Source organism: Triturus cristatus, chromosome 2_1 (genome assembly GCF_964204655.1).
Source record: "Triturus cristatus chromosome 2_1, aTriCri1.1, whole genome shotgun sequence".
NCBI classification, from domain to species: Eukaryota; Metazoa; Chordata; class Amphibia; order Caudata; family Salamandridae; genus Triturus; species Triturus cristatus.
In genome coordinates this window covers 1,165,923,993-1,165,944,009 of record NC_140581.1, presented here as the reverse complement: position 1 = coordinate 1,165,944,009, position 20,017 = coordinate 1,165,923,993, and the positions used below count along the sequence as shown (strand labels likewise).

General features: G+C 46.2%; 1 protein-coding gene across 3 annotated transcripts in view; it reads left to right on the top strand.

Moving 5' to 3' along the window:
• LOC146866522 (coiled-coil domain-containing protein 17-like) overlaps nt 1-20,017 on the top strand; it is a 621,178-nt gene that overhangs the window by 437,712 nt on the left and 163,449 nt on the right. For all 3 annotated transcript variants that reach the window (XM_085636616.1, XM_085636614.1, XM_085636617.1), the window contains one exon: nt 631-771. In XM_085636616.1, the coding sequence (XP_085492742.1) occupies nt 631-771 (141 nt within the window). The remainder of the gene's footprint in view (nt 1-630; nt 772-20,017) is intronic.

Here is a 20,017-nt window from a genome sequence, read left to right as displayed (position 1 = left end):
TCATCACTACTAACTCACAGCAAAACACACGTATGGTGAATGCAGTGGATAGTTATGCCTAAGGATATGTTCAAATCCCTTTCCAAAAATGTGATGTGCATGCATGGCTAATTGTTGGAATGTATAAACAGTAGAGAATGAGAAGTTAGCGAGGTTTGGATCGCTCAATTTGCAGAATTTGTATCAACGCAAAGCTTTTGGTTGGTGCCATTTACTTTACAAAAACAGGCATTCTCTACAATTTTTTTAATGGAAAACCAATGCATGTTTCTCATTTTTATTTCAGTCTTTGAAATGGAAACCAGCTTAATATAATAACATAGGCACACTGTGGTGCTAACTGTACCGCCTTGTTACTTTCGGCAGAAGGGGGCACACATTTGGCCATGGTACCTTTTATTAAATAAATATATGACTTTCTAAGTTTAAAAACGGCTTTTCAATTCGGGTGATAAATATGATCATTAATATAAACTTTACTTGAAATCAGAAAAGTTTTGCTATTCGAAATATTTCTTGATAAGCTTTGAAAATGTTGTGTTATAAAGGTACGGTCAAATGAATGTCTGTCGAGATTTGTTTTTCTCTTTAGAATATGTCTTAAGGATTTTTGCTTTCTTGTTCTCTTAGAAATGCACGTCCCAGCAAAGCGTGAAATGAATATGGAGCTCCTAACCCTTGAGATCGAAAACCAGCATTTGGAGAATGAAATCAGGCGGCTCCAATTTAAAAGGCAGAGAAGTGTTCGAGTGTCAAAAACATCACTTGCTGGTAAGCAGTTTAAAACTGTGAGAAACAAGTGTACACTGGAGAGACACAACATGTAAAATGAATTTGAGCAGAAACGAAATGTGTTAGATAGAGTCATTGAAAATTGCTACTGACAATAGTTTGTAAGGACCACCTATGTAACCCGCAGCAGCTCTTTTTCCATTGCTGCCTCTATTTTCCTTATCAATCAATCAAAATAAGCTTTATTCGATTTAAAAGATTAAATCATAAAAGCACAATACTTAAATACAATCTCAGTATCTTGAACATACATTATCATTCATTTGATAACTTTATTTCGGTCAAAGACCATAAAAGTGCAGATAAAATATATACAAAGCACAACAAATTAAAAACAGGATAAAAAGACAGTGTTAAAAAGAGATTAAATTCAAAAGTTATAAAAAGTCGAATTTAGAGAAAAAAAGCTTTATCTATCACATATTTGCAAAAATGTTTACCTTCTGCGCCACATACCAAGTAAAAAACGGGATACAACAAAAACAATGAGGGGATGGATATCATAAATCAAAACCCGACAGGCCTGTGCAAAATGGCGAAATCCAAGGTTCCTGCATATCGGGATTAACCAACATTTCCTAATTCGAGTGTATGCAGGGCAAAAAAACAAAACGTGAGAAACATCTTCACTTTTGTAATTGCATGTAGGGCAGGCTTCCCCTTCTGATTTGGACCATTTTGAGGTGTAAAGCCTAATGGGCAGGCTACCATGTCTTAGTTGGAGATACAGCTTCCTCGCTAGAGGCGGTTGTATTACGTCTAAAAGTTCCTCAAATCGGGGTTCCATTTGTACAAAGAGGAACTCAGCAGACAGCCTACCCAAAGTTGCCGATCTCTGCAGATTTGACAGGTTCTGTCTCCTCATCTGAATTTGAAGGTCTGCTTTCGTCATCCCCAAACAGGACAGCTCAGGGGTCTCCCAAATCTGTGGAATACCTAGCCTCTTACTAGAAGCCATGATATGGAGTAACCATGGGATATTTTGGTTTTTTAATAGGGGCCAGATCTCCAAAAACTCAGCTCTATAGGGGGCCAACTCGGGAACAGACCACAACCTCTTCCAATATAGCATAGGTCTTGCGGCTACGAGCTCATCTATCGGCTCCAGCCCCAGATCGAAACGTAGGGGAATGAGTGGTGTACTTAATGGTAATCCTACCAGATTCCTCATAAAATTCTGCTCTGCCCTCAAAAGATTAGAAATATTTTTATGGCCCCAAAATTCAGCACCATAGATTGAGGCCATTCTGGCTTGGAGTCGGTAGATTTCGAGGTCCGGGACTACCGGTTTAAGATCGGATATCCTATGAACTTTACTGATACCTCCACTAATTTGCGTTAATTTAAGGGCAGATTTGGAGATTTGGGGGCCCCATTCGAAATTCTCTGTCATGGTTATGCCAAGATAGACAAATATTTTGACCCGCTCCAGAGGGATCCCGTTGAGGACAGGGTTCGGTTGAGTCCGCCTTGGGGGATTGAAGATCATATACTTGGTTTTATCCAAGTTTATCTCCAGTCCCCGCAAGGCACAGAACGCCACAAAACCGTCCAGGGTACGCTGGAGGCCCGATGATGTTTTGGATAGCAACAAAGTGTCATCCGCAAACATCAGAGCGGGCACTCTCCCAGTCGCTAGTCTAGGGGAATCACTATCTGTAATACCAGACAAATGATCAACAAGACCATTTATATATAGACTAAATAGCGTTGGGGCCAAGACACAACCCTGGCGTACTCCCCTCAGGACAGGAAAACTTTTAGATAGATCCCCATGCCTCCCGCACCTGACCCAAGCATAATTGTTAGTATGTAATCTAATTAATGCTGTCAAAAGGTAGGGCGGGAGACCCAGGTCTGCCAGGACCTCCCATAGGTTAGCCCTGGGAACAAGATCGAATGCCACCCGCAAGTCAACAAACACAAGGTAGAGGCTGCCACCCTCCACACTTGCAGTTTTCCAAAATAAGACCTGCAGACGGAATATTTGGTCCAGGGTAGAAATTCCTGACCTGAATCCTGCCTGGAGTGTTGTTAATACTTAGTTTTCCTCCATCCAACCCAGGATCCGATCCAGAATAATCCTGCCCATTAGCTTTTGGGTTGTATCTATAAGGCTAATGGGCCTGTAGTTGGATGGGGTTAGCGGGCAACCCTTTTTATAGATGGGAACCATCTCAGCACCTAACCAAGACCCCGGCAGATCAGTTCCAAATAAAATCTCATTGAACAGAGCAGCCAGATACGGTGCCCATATTTTTGGCTGCGTACGAAATAGATCTGCTGGGAGTTTGTCCAGGCCTGGGGCCTTGTTAGGAGGTAGCCTTCCCATTGCTGACTCGACCTCCTTCAGGGTAACAATTTCAAGGCATTCGGGGTACCTCCCATCCCCAATATCGTTTCGGTTCTTCTTCCGCCATCCACCCAAGGCCCCCTCCAATCGATACTCATCGGGGGAGCCCCGGGAGGTCGACGGGTAAAGAACCCCATCTACCCCATATGGTAGGACAGCCGACCACTTCAATCCCAATTCCTTCGAGGGTTTACTACTTGAATCAATTGTAGTGTCCAATTCAACACTAGCGTATAGAGCACTAAATTGTGCCTCCCACACTGATGACGCTATGTTTGGGGCACAAGCCCTATCACCCCTGTTCGTGGCTGTTGCAACGATAGCCCAAAATGATTTGGTATCCCTGCGCTTAAGCGCGGAGCCCATCTCTTCCCATATCTTATCCTCCCAATCCTTCTTACCCCTTATAATTGCCTTTTTATAGACAAGTCGAGATTTCTTTATACATACTCTATCTTGGGCTTTAATGGCAACCAGTAAATCTTTTTTTGCCTTTCTACATGGGGCGTCATACCAGGGATGTGGCTTGGCCCGTGGTGGTTTGGCCGCAACCACAGGGCAGAACATATCCGCTAGGTTCTCTACCAATTGCTCGTGGATTTTCACTGCTCTGCCCTTGTGGGCATCATCCCCCATTTCAAGAATCGAAGGTATGGCTATGTTATAAATTTTCGCCAATAGAGTGGGGGACTCCTGTAAGTATGGCCTTTTAACCCTACGTCTGTTGTTGGTTATTATATAGGGCGGATTAACACTGGTTACATCGGGCGATGGGTTTGTCAACCCAAAGCTTCCAGATTTTAGTGTTAGTACAAGGGCATTATGATCACTATCGTACCTTGGGACGACCCTAAACTCCAGCAGCCTATACCAGTATTTAGTTTCCATCATTATATAATCAATGATGGAAGTTTGGTGTAGTCTGTTAAACGTAGCTGTCCCAGGTCTATCGGGCTCCACCCGTCCATTACACGCCCACATAGAAGTTGAGAGGGTAAATGATTGTAGTTGCAGGACCAGTGGAGTCCAAGCCTTGACAGGGGTAATCTGTGGTTCGGGAACGTGCCACAGCTGGTCTTCATCATCCTGTTCGCCCCACTCAGAGCTCACCAAGGGCTCAAACTGGCAGTTGAGGTCTCCTCCAATCACAAGTACCATTGTTGGGTCAAGTGACTGGATACAGTTTTTGAGTACATCAACTGCAACGGACTCCCGCCCGCACTTGGTGGGTCTTGAATAAATATTCAATATAGCCAACTGTGGCATATTTTCTGGGGTCAGGAGTACACACTGGACGTCTGGGGAATTAGTGTGCATTTGTACAGCCCTGACACCCAAGTGCGTAGCCACCCATGTTGTGAGCCCACCCGATGGCCTCCCCAGTGCCCCAATTGTAGCAAGGGTATGAAAAGTAGCAAACCCAGGCATAACGCTCTCCTCCAATGCCCAGGTTTCCTGCATCAAACAGATATCGTGGAGGGCCATGAAGGAGCCCCACTCGGGCAATGGCAATTTATTTTTTAATCCAGCCACATTCCAGGACAGGATTTTTATGTGGCCCTCGGTTCTTGCTGGGTTGCTTTGTACTCTATCCATGCCAATGTAGTTCCCAACATCCAAGGTCAGATTTCTATGCTCAAATTCCCCTGCGTTGATCTTATTAGGAGATGGTGAATCGTTAGGGGCACTGATCTCTACAGATTGTTTTAATGCCCCCCGTTGCATCATATCTTCATTAGTTCAAAGATAATTTGTGCTTAAGTTCATTTGGGGGGGAAAAGAAGCCCTTCCCTTTGTCTCACCAATTTGTTTATCTATGCCACTAGCCATGGGGGATATGGGATAATATCCCTCGGGGCCTCAATCAACCAGTTCAACGGGGCTAAACCTATTTTTTGGGGGGAATAGAGAAAGCAAGGGAGAGTATAAACTTGTATCCTCCCCGGCTGCTATCCCCTGGTGGATACTATAGGGAGAATTATCATAAGCCCCCCGTTGTCGGTGATTCGGGTCCCAGCCTAGTCTCGTCTGGACATTTGGGTAAAAGTATGAGAGGGGCAGGGGGAAGATTTGGGTATTCGACCAAACAGGCAGCCCATTACATATGAATTCCACAGCACTTTTGTGTCTAAAATTTATGATAACACAGTTTCCTGTAAGAATTTTAGGTCTAGGCCCAATCCAATCAACTCTTCTAACTGTCAGAATTTCTCCAGAGTGACTGGGTGGTGAGGGTCTATTAGTCCTTAGCCAATGTATACATTTATTTTCAAGATCACTGTGGTCCTCACTTTTTCCGTGGGCCAGGGGGGGGACCCCAGTGAGTACCACAACATAAGGCAAGGACTCCGGGGGTAGTTTAATAATGGGCAATTTGGTGGAATGACCCCTTGCTGGGCTATTTCTATTTCCTAGGACTTGTCGGTCCCGGTTTCGTGTCCCAGAACCAATTCCACCCCTCGGCACTATGCTGGAGTCACCCATTCCTTTCCCGTCGTTCGGCAATAACCGAGCCGGGCCCGAGGGTCGATTACCTACTATCTGTGTGACAGCTGAAACTGTGCTGTTAATGTTGCTGCTAGGCGATACCCGAGCACCACCAATTTGTTCTAGGTTGTCCGGAGTTAGCCCAGCAGCAAAGTGCCCTTCTACACCATCAACAACTTGTGTGATAGGATTGGTAATACTCGGGTTCAGTCCATTAGTTTCTTTTAATATTTGGCTAGCAATTTTCGGCTTCCCTTGGTCTATATTATTAAGCGTAGAGACCAATCTATCCACTTTACATACCAGTGGTTTAATAAGGGAGCCGATAATCTGTTCAATATGGGACTGGAAATCTAATAATAAATGGGTAACCCAGGTAGGGGTTCCTACTGAGGCTGTAGATGGACCGTCGGCAACCTGTACTGGTACAAACAAAGATGAGTTTTTTTTACTGTGTGTCTTTTGGGTTTTACTTCTCTTGCTTTTTGGACGGGAATTGGCTACTTTTTCCACCAAAACTTGCGAAGCACAGTTGGGCGGTGTTGGACTAGTAACAATAGTAATAACGGGCTGGGCACAGGGTAACTCAGAAAAAGATGACGTACGGAGGAAGCTACAGTCAAGGGGATTAGCTGCGGCTATAGAATGGTCCCCCTCTTGCTGTAGTGGAGGGCCAACTGGAGTGATTGATAGTCGCCTCTCCGTATTTTCTATTGCTGTCGCAACCACCCCTATCGTTTTTTGAAGCATCTTATCAATTGCTGTTAGACACAGGAGGGATTGAGTCGCGGCAGCATGCTGCCTAGTCATTGGGTGAGGTTTGTTGCTAGTTTTTCCCATTGCAGCCGTTGATACGGATAAGCTTTTGAGATCAAGCAAATGTCAGTCAGCAAAAGCAAAAGTCCCCTCGGTACCTACAATATTGAAAAGAAATTTTCTGACCAATTATGAAATATTGGGGTAAGAGCAATTATGCTGTCAAAATTTATAAACTACAGTGACACCCTTCTACCCTTTGCATCCCACAGTACCTTTAGTGAGTAAGTATATAATCCGATAGAAAGGTGCAGATCTTTGGGGGGTGGCCTGGCCTGGCCTCCTCTGGCCCCTGACGGCCACAGACGGCCCGCCCTTTGCCCGGGCTTAGCCCGGCGCCCTCCCGCGCGCGTCCCGCGTGGCGGTATTCCGTGTTCCAATAAGTACTCTCTGTAACTTGGGGGAGTGGGCGCTACTGGTGTCGGAGCCCCGCTGTCTCCTGGGCGAGTGAGTCCTTTGTTTGGTGCTCTCAGGCAGTCCGAGTTGCTGGCTACCCCTTACGAAGCGTCTCCCACGAAGTGGGAGGCACGAGCAGTAGATGTAACCTCCGCTGGTTGGGGGAGTGGCCGCTACTGGTGTCGGAGCCCCGCTGTCTCCTGGGCGAGTGAGTCCTTCGTTTGGTGCTCTCAGGCAGTCCGAGTTGCTGGCGACCCCTTACGAAGCGTCTCCCGCGAAGCGGGAGGCGCGAGCAGTAGATGTAACCCCCGCTGGTTGGGGGAGTGGCCGCTACTGGTGTCGGAGCCCCGCTGTCTCCTGGGCGAGTGAGTCTTTCGTTCGGTGCTCTCAGGCAGTCCGAGTTGCTGGCGACCCCTTACGAAGCGTCTCCCGCGAAGCGGGAGGCGCGAGCAGTAGATGTAACCCCCGTTGGTTGGGGGAGTGGCCGCTACTGGTGTCGGAGCCCCGCTGTCTCCTGGGCGAGTGAGTCCTTCGTTTGGTGCTCTCAGGCAGTCCGAGTTGCTGGCGACCCCTTACGAAGCGTCTCCCCATACATTATCACACAAGGTCTAAAACAATCATATAATTAAAAAGAAATCACATTGTGTTCCTGCTTCCAATCATGCCCTTCAAATATTTAGTCGGATGGTGTGGCGCCGTGGCCAGGGCGACTGACTCTGGAATCTGGGGCTCACAGTTCGATCGCCGGCGACAGATTAGCCCAGCACCATGTGACTCTGGGCAATAGCTTGCTTAATCTTCCCGACGGCCCCCAGTGCCTAGAGACCCTTATGGGTGATTGTTCGCACTTTACAAATGTGGATTATTATAGACACATCATATTCTAAAAGTTGCAGTTTGAAAAAGGCAGGGCAACATTGCCTCAGTCGCAGAACCCTTAATATTGGCATAATCCATCTTTTTCTTAATAAGGTATAAAATTTGCAGAAAAACAATATATGTGGATTGGATGGATATGTCATCACATGGGCATAATGATCGGGACCAGTCAATCATGTTAGGGAACGATACCAGTCTATAAAAATTACCTAAGCGAAAATGGGTCAGCAGCATCCTATCGTAACCTCCCTTTACGGTTACAAGATAAGGTTGCATCCCTGGCTGATTTAATAGCAATTGATTCGCTCTAACTGTAGGTTTTAATATGTCACTAGAGAATCTATTGGTCTCCAGAAGGTCCAGACAATCAATCTTTAGAGCAGTTTGTATCAAACCAACCCAGCTTATTAATATGAGGTTTTTTATGTTCCACAAGTAAATTCCTTTTGATCACGGATGATATTACCAAGAAGGATTTAAAAATGTCAGAATTTGCAGCAGTGTCATCGTGACAAACTGCGAAAAAGAAGTGTCTTATTAAATACTAATGGATCCATCCTGGACCACCTGATTGTATATCCATTACCTTTATTTAGGGCAATATCCTGTACAATGTGTTCTGATTGGCCTTTTGTGTTTATGACATTAGATGGAAGATCAATAGTAATGCTCATAGGAAAATGATCACTATAAGCAACAGAGTGAGTTGTGAAGTTGTGTGTTCTACTTGCGTGTCTATTTGGAACTAATACATAGTCGATAATGGAACTCATCCCTCGTCCATTGAAAGTACAACTAAATGGTACTGTGTGGAAACATATTTCATTGCCAAAACCCAAATCGGAAGAGAACTTGATAGTGTTTAACTGGTCCCCGAGCGATGAATGAGAAAAGTAGGGCGCATCTACCCCATCGTCAGGAATTAAACCACATATACTGCTGTCAGCATGTGGACACAGTACTGAATTAAAATCCCCCCCCCCCAATCACACACATATCCTTATTTGTCTCCATCTGCATAATATGCATTTCCTTCTGTAGATGTCTCAAAACCACCTCAACCTGGTTTTTTGGTATGTTGCTATAGAAATTAAATAGGACAGTACAATGCGTGTTATCAATATACAATTTCAATTCCTGATAGTGAGTGTCTGAAACCGTAAATTCTAGCTTTTTAACATTCACCCTATGAGAAACATATATACATAAGCCTCCCTTATTCCTCCCTTGGGTGGATGGTACCGCCGGGGTGTGAAATGTTTTATAGCCATTAATATGCACCGTACCATCCAACCAGATTTCCTGTAGACATAATAGATCAAAAACTCCTATGAAGTCTAGCCGTGAGGGGTTGGAAAGTTTAGCGTGCAGGCCTGCCATATTCCAAAAGAATACTTTACATGGTGTTGTCCTCCCCTGTCCATAATTGCTGGTCTCGTTACTGAAGTTATCAGTTACTTTACTGGGGTGATGATCTATAAATGACAATTGATACTGGCAGGAAACAGGAATGTTTGTATCATTAATTATATTTATATCAACACAGGGGGATTCCACTATATCATGGAGGGTCAATTTAATAGTATTATTATGCAGAACCTCAACCTTGTTTGGATCTACACGTTTGCCTGATATATCAAGTCAATCGATGTTCTCTAAAGTGGGCAGTAACTCGAATCGGTTCTGCGTGGTAATACCATCTATATACGGTGAGATACCACAAGAGCCTCTCTTACGAGTGTTCATCTGAAACCGCTTAGATGGTGGATAAAAATAACCAAGAGGCATTACATTAATATCCATGGTCGTGGTATATTTGTTGCCGAGTCTAGTGAGGATCTCATGTGTCAACTGTGGTGTTATAAATGTCAGGACTATGCAATCGCCTGGGAGTGTTTTATCACCTCTCCCAACCCACCCTACCCTTCTTGCCATCTTAAATTCTCCAAATAAGGCCTCTGTTAGCCCGGTTTTAGTGTCCGAGCCAAAAGAGGACCTTATTTCTCAATGAGTCCCATGATTATGTCGCCTGCGTGGATAAACAGGGGACGTTAGCCAAGACTATAGTGTAAGGCATGGCCGCAGGTGGCAGGTTCAACCTGATGCCGTCTATGTCCGGGTTATTTAAGCACGATGAATGGGTTAACGGATTAGTCCAGATGCCTGGACAAACTGGTACCCTTAGGTTATTGTCCATTTGTCCTTTCTTATTACTTGCATATGTATTAGAGGAATTTCGACCATTGGCTATTTGGCTATTGTTATACATCTCGAGTGACCCTTTCTTTGTGTGTGGCTCATTGTGGTAAGCTCCCTTCGTTGAGTGGTCAGCCTGCAAGAGAGGTGGTTCATTATCTGAACCAACTGACAAAGTAGGCGTATTGGCCGTAGTGGTATCAGGGGGTACTCCTGAGCGTGTCCTCAATATGTTTTCAATAGCTACTACCCTGGTCATTAAGTTTGTTAGGGCATAGGTAAATGTTTTTTGCAGAACGTCTATTTAAAGACATATCTTTTCATGGTCCGCGACGTAGCTATTTTTTCGAATAATTGATGATGATGATCCTTTTCTCCCGTTATCGAATTTAGACTGTGTATTTGTTTTTTTACGCTTTTTGGTTAGAGGGTTAGGCCTGGGGACTGGTAGTCCTTCAGCGGGGGGTGCTGATAATACCTCTGGGTTCCTAGGGTGCCGTGACGGCGGTTGTGACTCACGTTCCTGATCAGAAAAGTAAATATGATCTGACACCTCGTGCACACACCCGTTCATATTAATTGTGTTATTTGGATGAATTGTAATGTCTGGATGTAAGATTTGTGAGACTGAGCGTTCCGGATTTAAGGAGCCTAAATGTCCCTCATTCACCCTTTTGCTTTGATTTAACGTCTCCTCCATAGAGTGCATTTGCTTTTGTATGGCTCCCATTGCTCCCGATACTTTATTAATGAATTCTGAGACCCCCCTGCTGCCTTTAGCGAGCTCTCAACTTTTCTTTTACCCATTCTGCCACTCAAGATATTATAATTAAACCTCCAAATTATTATAAATCGTAATTATTATCCTGCTACGTTTCTAGCTGTCAGTTACTATGTGATCTCCAAGGTAATTGTACAGTTAATAAGAAACCCGTAACACTGCGTGATTTAAAAATAATCCCAGAGTCAATCAAGAGGAGGGTAATAAGGTTCCTGCTGAGTCCCCGTCTATATCGATGCAGCAGACTCTCTTTATGTGCTGAGCCACTATTGGGTTCACTTTAGACTACAGGCTAGATAGCGTCCCGTAACATACAGCAAACATAGGGGACTCACCCTCAAGTACTGTAGTTCCTGAAGCAAGTGTCATAGTATCGTCATTGGCATCCTTTTCCACCCCTCCAACATAATATACATTTCCCATAAATAAACACACAGCACAATTTTTTGTTTGGGTAAAGTTGCTGCAGGTTTATTACATACATTGTTATGTAATAGGTGGGTTATCTTATGGGCGATCCAAGGGCAGGCAACCAACTGGGCCGCCTGATGAGCCAGGCAGCACTGGGGCAAACCCCGCCTGTGCTGCCCTTACTAGTGATCCTCTTCCCGGATCACGTGACCGTTGGTACCTTCTTACTCACGCCCCTTTCAGGGCACAGCGTCGCATAGCAAACCCCACGGTTGTTCAGGCCCACAACCGCCCAAAGGACTAGCGGGGCTGCGACACGGTTTTCCAGGAATCTCCCATGAGGCTCCTAGGATTTGGCTCTGGCACCCACTATGGTGCCGCGCAGAGGTACCCTTCTGTACCCATTTGCTTCCAGATCGCCCTGTAACTCCGCCACAGCTCTGGAGGCGGCCACCAATGCCCCCCACCAAAACAGCTATAGTCTTACCCGCAACCTCTCTTGTCTAGAGCCTCCTGCAAATCTAGATGAAAGAGAACCATCCCTACTGGTTATAGATGGCCCCATCTATATCCAAATAGCCCTTGACGTTAGCCTGGGTCAGCTAGTGTCTGATGACACAAAAGGCCCTTTTGGTCTGTGAAGTTAATGTTAATGTTAGTGTGTATTTATAAAGCGCACGTACGCCGGGTTGGCTTCATGGCGCTAACAGACAGCTTGACACGGCAGCGAAAGCTAATCCTGACTAAACAGCCAGGTTTTCAGGAGTTTCCTAAATGGAAGGATGTCAATGCATGTTCGGATCTCAAGAGGGAAAGAGTTCCACAGCTTGGGAGCAAGAATGGCAAACCTGCGACCTCCAAGACGGGGCCCTCTTGAAGTTTGGAATAGTAAGAAGGGAAAGATGGGTGGATCTTAGGTGGCGGATAGGGGCGTACCTAAGTATGATGTTGTTAATGAATTCCGGGCTGGTGCCGTGTAGGGCCTTAAAAATAAGGCAGCCGGTTTTAAAAGCACAGCGACGTGACACCGGGAGCCAATGTAATTTCCTCAAGAGAGGCGAGGCAGGTTGCCATTTAGGTTGGTGGTATATAAGTCGGGCTGCCTGGTTTTGGACCAGCTGAAGGCGTTTGAGCAGATAATGCGGCATTCCCAAGTAGACCGAGTTGGAATAGTCTAAGTGAGATAGTACAGTAGAAATCATAGCTTGGACCATAGCTTCATGAGTGAGAAAACGATGGATCTTCCTGATTTTACGCAGTTGGTAGAAACATTTGGACACCACTGCTCCAATCTGGGCTTTTAAGGATAGGCCGCTATCCAAAAGTACCCCCAAAGTCTTGGCGGAGCTAGAGGGGATGGGAGGAGGACAGAGCGCAGGAGGCCAATATTGGGGGCCCCAATGCTTAAAGCTATCCCCAGTAAGGACTATCTCCGTTTTCCCAGGATTAAGTTTCAGATGGTTCAGATCCATCCAAGTTTGGATGAACAGCATAGTATCCTGGAATTCCATGACGGAGTCGTTGGTACCATCAACCCTGAGGAGAAGCTGCAGATCATCAGCATAATTAAGGACCAGTACCTTTCTCTCTTTCAGTGATTTAATCAGAGGGGACATATAGATGTTAAATAAGTGTGGGGAGAGAGCCGAGCCCTGAGGCACCCCACAGGTGGTAATGTGAGAGGCAGAAGAAAATTGGCCAAGGTGCACTGCTTGAGAGCGATCCTTCTGTTGTGCCAAGAACTATTTACCCTCATGCGGGAAAGTTCCACTGCAACACGTTCCTCAGCCCTAGCCAACTCTGGGCAGGTCGAATGCAGACTCCAAGGCTCACATTGCCCCATCTATTTGCTGATCTCACCTAGCTGCCGTCCTTCTAGCACTGTGTGTGCCTGAACACGTGCGTGTCCTATCTGTGGGCCAGCAGCCAACTTGCTAGGTGACCACTCCCCCACCCAACTGCCTAATTTGGCTATTATGGCGAGGAGGATTATACTTAACCTTTGAATAGTCCCTAAGCTTGCTAAATCGTGACGCACAGGAGGGTTCATAGCTAGAAGAGTGTGACAATGGGCAAGGGGCCCTCCTGCCCTCGCCATGTATCCCTTATTTCTTATGGAAATTATGCCCGTTCAGCTCCTGCTATGGTGGAACCCCCTAGGCATACAAGCTAGAGAATCTGTCTGATTTAAGCAGTACGCCAGTGACGTTAGCTTGGATCAGCTAGTGTCTGATGAAACAAAAGCCGTTGTGGCCTGTGAAGTATTCACTCCACGACAGTTTCAGACACCCTGGCTCACAATGCCCCACCTATTTGTGATCACACTAGCTGTTGCCCTTCTAGCACCTTATGCGTCTGACCACGTGTCTCCCATCTCTGGGACAGAAGCTCACTTGTTAGGCTTTTGCTCATACCCCTGCTTGCCTAATTAGGCTATTAGGGCGAGAAGGATATACTTAACGCTGGCAAAGTCCCTTCACTTGCTAAATCAAGGCGCACATGAATGTCCATAACTATGCGTATGAGACAATGAGCAAGGCTGCCCTCCAGCACTTGCTCTGCATCCCTTATTCCTTATTGGAATTTCGACCTCTCAGCTTCTGGTGAAGCCCCCCCAGGCATACCCACTTGGAGAATCTGTCAGATTAGATACAGGGAGCACTGTCTGTAGTATGGTGCCTAACATTTGATGTGGGAGATGCCACGTACCGCCAATGTCATGGGAACCAGAAGGAGCACACCACTTCCACCCGGGCGTACCTCTAACTGGGACTGAGCGATACCAAAGGGGATGTTGGACGGAGCGTTTGAGCAAATCAAACACTCACCCCCAGTCAACTGATCTGGATTTAATCCATCATCCTTCATTAGCTCACTCCACCACCCCAGTTCAGACATGTCCATATGCAAATCAATCTGACACTACGTTGGCTGCCAGTGCCCCCACCCAGCGTGGCTAATATAGCTGGCGGGGCAGTTGAGCCTAACTGCACAAAACTCTTAATAGCACTGTTGGGGGAGACTGGTGGAGTGCTGGGCCTACTGCCGGCATCTCCCATGGTCCATCAGGGTTTCCTAAGCACCAGTCCCAAACCCTCCTAGTCCACCCTAGGGTTTAACAGGGTTGACCCCCCAACCTGGGCTACGGTGGCCCGGTAGCCACTGGACCAGTATGAGAGTACTATCAGTGACCTAAAGCTATCATCTATCTCAAGCAAGGAATGGCCATGTGCAGCGCACAATTGCTCCCCAATAAAATTATCTACTCCGGCAGGTAGCACTGCTCAATTATTAGTTGATGTCCTGTATGGGTCCCACCCAGCACCCAAGCAAAGCTAGCTTCCTAGGTGAGGTGATGCAGCCTGCATATACTTTGCTAAGAGCAGAGTGCCCCTGCTCTGTAACTCCCTGGCTGCTTATCAGGCCTTCCTATATGCCCAGGGATCCTAAGGCAATGCATCAATTCCGAACTGGTGTGACTGTGCAAAAAGTGTAATAAGTCTTTGTCTGCACAAGTTACTCAACCGACAAGTTGGCTCTGACTAACCCTCAAGTCCTAGGCACTCAGGAAGCATTCCTCACTGCTGTAGGTGCCCCAAAGCATTTATTATAAAACATCTAACATTTAATGTGCAACAACTGGGTTTGCGCCCACCTTACTGTGCGAATTCTGCTTAATATGGTTCTGTGTGTCTTGGTGGACTATGCACAGGTAATTGACCTCTCCCACATGCAGTTGCTGTGAGCATTTTTGGACTAGTCATCAAATTCAGACACGCCCCCCCCCCCCCCCCCCCCCCCAGGTGGAGTCTTGCACTCCCAAACTTCTGCTGGTGTAATCCACGGTCACGCCTTGTGTTCAGTTGAATTTAGTATTTCATGAAACTGACCACCACAGGGGCTGAATACTGGGCTGTGTATCTGCGGCCCAGGGTGACCTTACAATCGGCTTGGTGTGGATGGGTGTTAACCTTTCCTGGCTGAAGTGCAAAACCTTTTACAATCACTCCTGACACGATGTGCCACTGCAGGTAGAAGTCAGAGTTATCAAGCCCGCCTTACTTCCTTTCCCAGTGTAAATGGACATGTATGACTGATGCTGCAATCTCTCATCACCTACTTTGTGTGATCTTGACCAACTTTAGTGTGGGCAGAGCCCCGCGATGTATACTTGTCTTCATGTTCGCTAATGCACAAGTAGAATCCACTTTCCATCAAGTTGGGTCACACAGTACCTACTCAGGGTGCAGAAGGCTAGTTACTCTCCTGAGGCCCCAATGCCACTGTACATGCGGCGCTAATGAAAACTTATTGTTTTGGCTGTGTCAAATTAGTTGCCTGCGCCACCCTACAGGCCCACGAAAATCGTGCTGAACTCGCGCTTGCCACACTGCTGAGAAGCCCCACTGTATGGTAGGTGGTGCCGTCTAGAATTACCCACCGCACCATGCACTGAGTGCTCCTTCCACTATGCCTACTATTAAACCATTTGTGCAAACTGCAGTGTACTGTTATTACCAATCGGAACTTAGTAGGCGCCTAATCTGCCACTACTTAGAGCCAAGGACAAAGCGAGCAAGATAGGTGTTTCTCACTGCCAAAGGATGCTGGCCCATGTGTGCCTTAAGGAGTAATTGTCTTGCGCTGCTATCCAACTGCCCTCTTTTGCCAGGTTGCTGGTATTGCACGAGCACTCTGGCCAAGTTTGAATTGGGTTTGCCTCAATATTCTGGGGAAGTGATTTGTGTTTTCAACCTTGAAACACAGCAGCAGCTCCCTAATATTACTGCAAATAATATCTGTGACACCCCGCCCACACTCATTTAGAGGTCCAGTTTTGATCTAAACGATACTGTTTATGAATGTTGCATGAAACCAACATCAAATGTCTCTGCAAGGTATCTAATATCTTCTCACACACTGCAAACGTTAAAATTGCATTTGAGGCAAACGGTAATTGAAACAACCCACTTTTAATACCCGCGCAGAATGCAACATGGTGCACTGCCCATGTCTGCCCACGTAAGTCGATGCCCGAGCAGGAAAAGGCATGCGACACGCCCAGATGTGCCCAAGGACCTCGCAGATTTCACACATTGAGTGCTTAATTTGTAGAAATCAATAGTAAATGACTGTGTTCACAGCCCGGGTGAGGACGGGCTTCTATGGTACTGCCTCCAAAGGAAGGAGCATGCCTTTGGTGTTTATAATAACAAGCATTCCGAGGGTGTATCGATGGTGCAAGTTATGGCGCAGGTGGACTGCACCCTCCAGGCTAGACCAACTTGGCCTAGGGCACGAGCATTTTGTGTGCTATAGGGAGAATTGAAGCTCCTACTGAAGTAAGGTGCCACAGAACCGGAAATGCACCTCGGGAATAGTGCAGCTCAACGGAAAGTAGCATGTCGAGTATGGTGGTGTCACTTAGATGCTAGTGACAGGCGACTGGGAGAGGTCGTCGAGTAGGGAGGTAAAGTTCCTTGCTCCCCCACTGGGCAGTGTGCCCAACTGTAGAACTCTAGACTCCCAGGAGGCAGTGCATGCACCCTTCATCACATTGAGGTGTCAAAGGCACAGGTGGAGGCACCTGCCTAGCAGAGCCAGCACTCTAGCTGACCCTTCCCACCCAGAGGAGCAGCCGCAGCCTGCACGAGGCTGTTCTGGTATGGCAACGGGAGCCCTGGGCTGAGAGGGCCCTCGACCTGTGGCCCAACCTCGCTTACCGGAGCAGGCAACTACTCCAGCAAGGACTTGGGCGCGTCATTACACTGTATAAAGGAGACAGATGCAGCAGTGTATACATCTGTCAACATTTATTTCTCCATTTCATGGGGTAACAATAACACCACAGTGACTGCAGTAAATACATCTGTCAACATTTATTTCTTCAAGGACGTAGGATAACAATACCACCACTTTGCCTGGGAGGACGCAACTGGTGTTGTGCAAAACATTTGTGTAAGCACAGACAAGGATGGCGGTACTTGTCTGTACCCATGAGGGCCGAGTCCCCGGTCTGCCTCACAGGATCCAGCCATGGAGAAGGAGCCCCGCAGAGCTCGCCGCCCCATCCCTCACCGGTCAGCACAAGTCCCAGAGGCTGGCCGGCGGTCAGGAATGAGCTCACCAGGGGCATGTAGGACATGCACTGCACTTGGGCTGGGGCTCTCGCCTCTCAAATCCTCGACCAGCGGATGCCTACCCTCAGTGCATGCAGCAGCCAAACCCCACTGATGCATTGGACAAGCCCTGCGCGACACCGGCGGCAGCGTTAGGTCCAAGCTGCAGCCCCCAACATGCTGCCGCCTAACGAACCGACCATCTTGTAAACACTGCGTCCTGCCCAAGATCACGGGTGCGGCAGGACTGTTCGCTATGTAAATGGTCATTGGTAGCATGAGATAACTAGGCATGTATCTCCGCTTGTGCCAAAACCTTTGTTCACACCACAGCCCTGTGATGGTGATTCAGACAACACCAGGCACGTTCAGCAGAGCGCACGCCCAATGCTGTCTGGTCCCCCCAGCAAGTCGCCTGTTGAGACTCAGCCTGGCTGAGACCCACTTGAAGGCTAGCTCCTAACAGCCAGTGCTGAGGAGTCATCACTGCTCTGCAAGGCCCCCCGCTACTCTACTGTGGCGAGCTGCACGTGCTCCCTGCGCAGCAGCTGCCCCGCGAGCAACAAACGCCCCATCTAGGGATCAAATCCCGACGGCCCCTTCTGACAGCGCCCGCATCCCCTGTGACCTTAAATTACTGCGGGGTGTGCCACAAGACTGCTGAATAGCAGAGCAACAAGGTGGCAGCAGCCGTGCGTCCACAGAAGCAGGTCACTTGTCATAAGCTGGGTCTGGTGGCGCAGTGGACTAATGCATCCACTGTAGGGGCCTGTGTTGAACCTCCTGGTCACAGGTTCTAATCCTGGCAGGTCCACTCAGCCTTTCATCCATCTGAGGTTGATAAAAGGAGTACGATTGAGTTGGGAAACAATAAACATCTGTTATTCATTGCCTTGAAACCCTTGGGTCATACGTGTGCTTTACAAATACACGTTATGTTATTGTGTGCATGGGATCTACCCTCTGCGTGTACATACAAGGAATGCATTACCTTTGCCCAGGGGCAGGACCGGTTCGCTCTGAAAGCCTTGTTCATCTTGTGATTTGTCTGAACGCATTTACAGCCAAAGTTGGGCTCCTCTATAGTTGTACAAATCTACATATTCTATCAGGACCTCAGAGGATCTGACAGCAGCATCCGCCCACTCAGAGCGGTAGAATTACTCATTCACTTTTTCTTTCGTTATCTTCACAGTCTTAGCAAATCAACCCACACAAATTGCATTGTCCATCTAGGCACTTTATTTTCTCGCTTAATTAATATTTAATCCTCTTAATAGCTTCAGGGAAGTAAACTGTTCGCAGACACACACTTCATTATAGACCATTTAGAACCTAATCAGAAGCAGAAAATGTTGTTGCTATCAACAGTGTTGATGATGGTGATGTACATTTATATGCTTTGGGTGTTTTTGATCAAAAGGAAAACACTTCTCCCCAATCTTTACTTTCTTTTACTATTTATTTCACCTAAAAATAGATGACCGATTCAACCACAAATTTGAAAATCCAAGGGCCAGATGGACAGAAAACGCATAGGTTTATACATGTTCTTGAATTCATAGAAATCGCATGGTAAGTGTTATATATATATATATTCACTTAAAAAAACCATAGGTTTCACACATGTAATAGTTAGCTGGACATTTCACTCGTAAAAAAACAATGAAATTCCCCCGTTATAGTTAGTGCAGGCAACTATAACTCACGCGACCGCAATCCTCTGCTGATGACATCAGATATTACATCACTGATGACATATGTGTCTTTCTGAAAAATAAATATTTGTAATATATGTATAGCTAAAGATTTATGGAAGAAGACATGGGTAAATAAGTGTCTAATTACAGTGATGTAATATCTGACGTCATCAGCAGAGGATTGTGGTCGCGTGAGTTATAGTTGCCTGCATTTCATATATATATATATACATATATATATATATCATCCAGACGCGGCTGCCTCCTCGTGGCACCTGCCCCAGATAACACAGACACGGACCGTATTCTTTGTGCGAAAATTTATTAGCTTGTTCGCATTTTAGTCGCCATAACGTTTCGGTTCCACTTGAGCCTTGTTCACATGACAACATGAAACTTCAAAGCACTTCCTTAAATAGGAAAACAGGTACTCTGCACGTGATACCAAAGAGTTCAGCATGGACATAGAAGGCAGACTTTTAGAAAAGGTAAACCCATATACACGACATCATTTTGTGTAAATATGCCTTGTAAATTTGCGATGTTAGACTCATAGTAACATTCAAAATTGGGCAGAAATTATCATACAATACATATAAGAGTTTGTACAATAAAAAACAAATATTGTTGATGTTGATAAACGTCGTGAACTACGTATCTTCTGGTGGTTGAATTCCTTGGGGCTAACCTGCTTTCGTGGACACACACACACACACACACAGACATATATATATATATATTCACTGAAAAAACCATAGGTTTCACACATGTTATAGTTAGCGGAAATTTTACTGATAAAAAACCAGTGAAATTGCCCCGTTATAGTTAGTGCTGGCAACTATAACTCACGCGACCGCAATCCTCTGCTGATGCTAATACTGTATTTAGACACTTATTTGCCCATGTCTTCTTCCATACATTTTTAGCTATACATATATTACAAATATTTTTTTTTCATAAAGACACATATGTCATCAGCAGAAGATTGCGGTCGCGTGAGTTATAGTTGCCAGCACTAACTATAACGGGGCAATTTCACTGGTTTTTTATCAGTAAAATTTCCGCTAACTATAACATGTGTGAAACC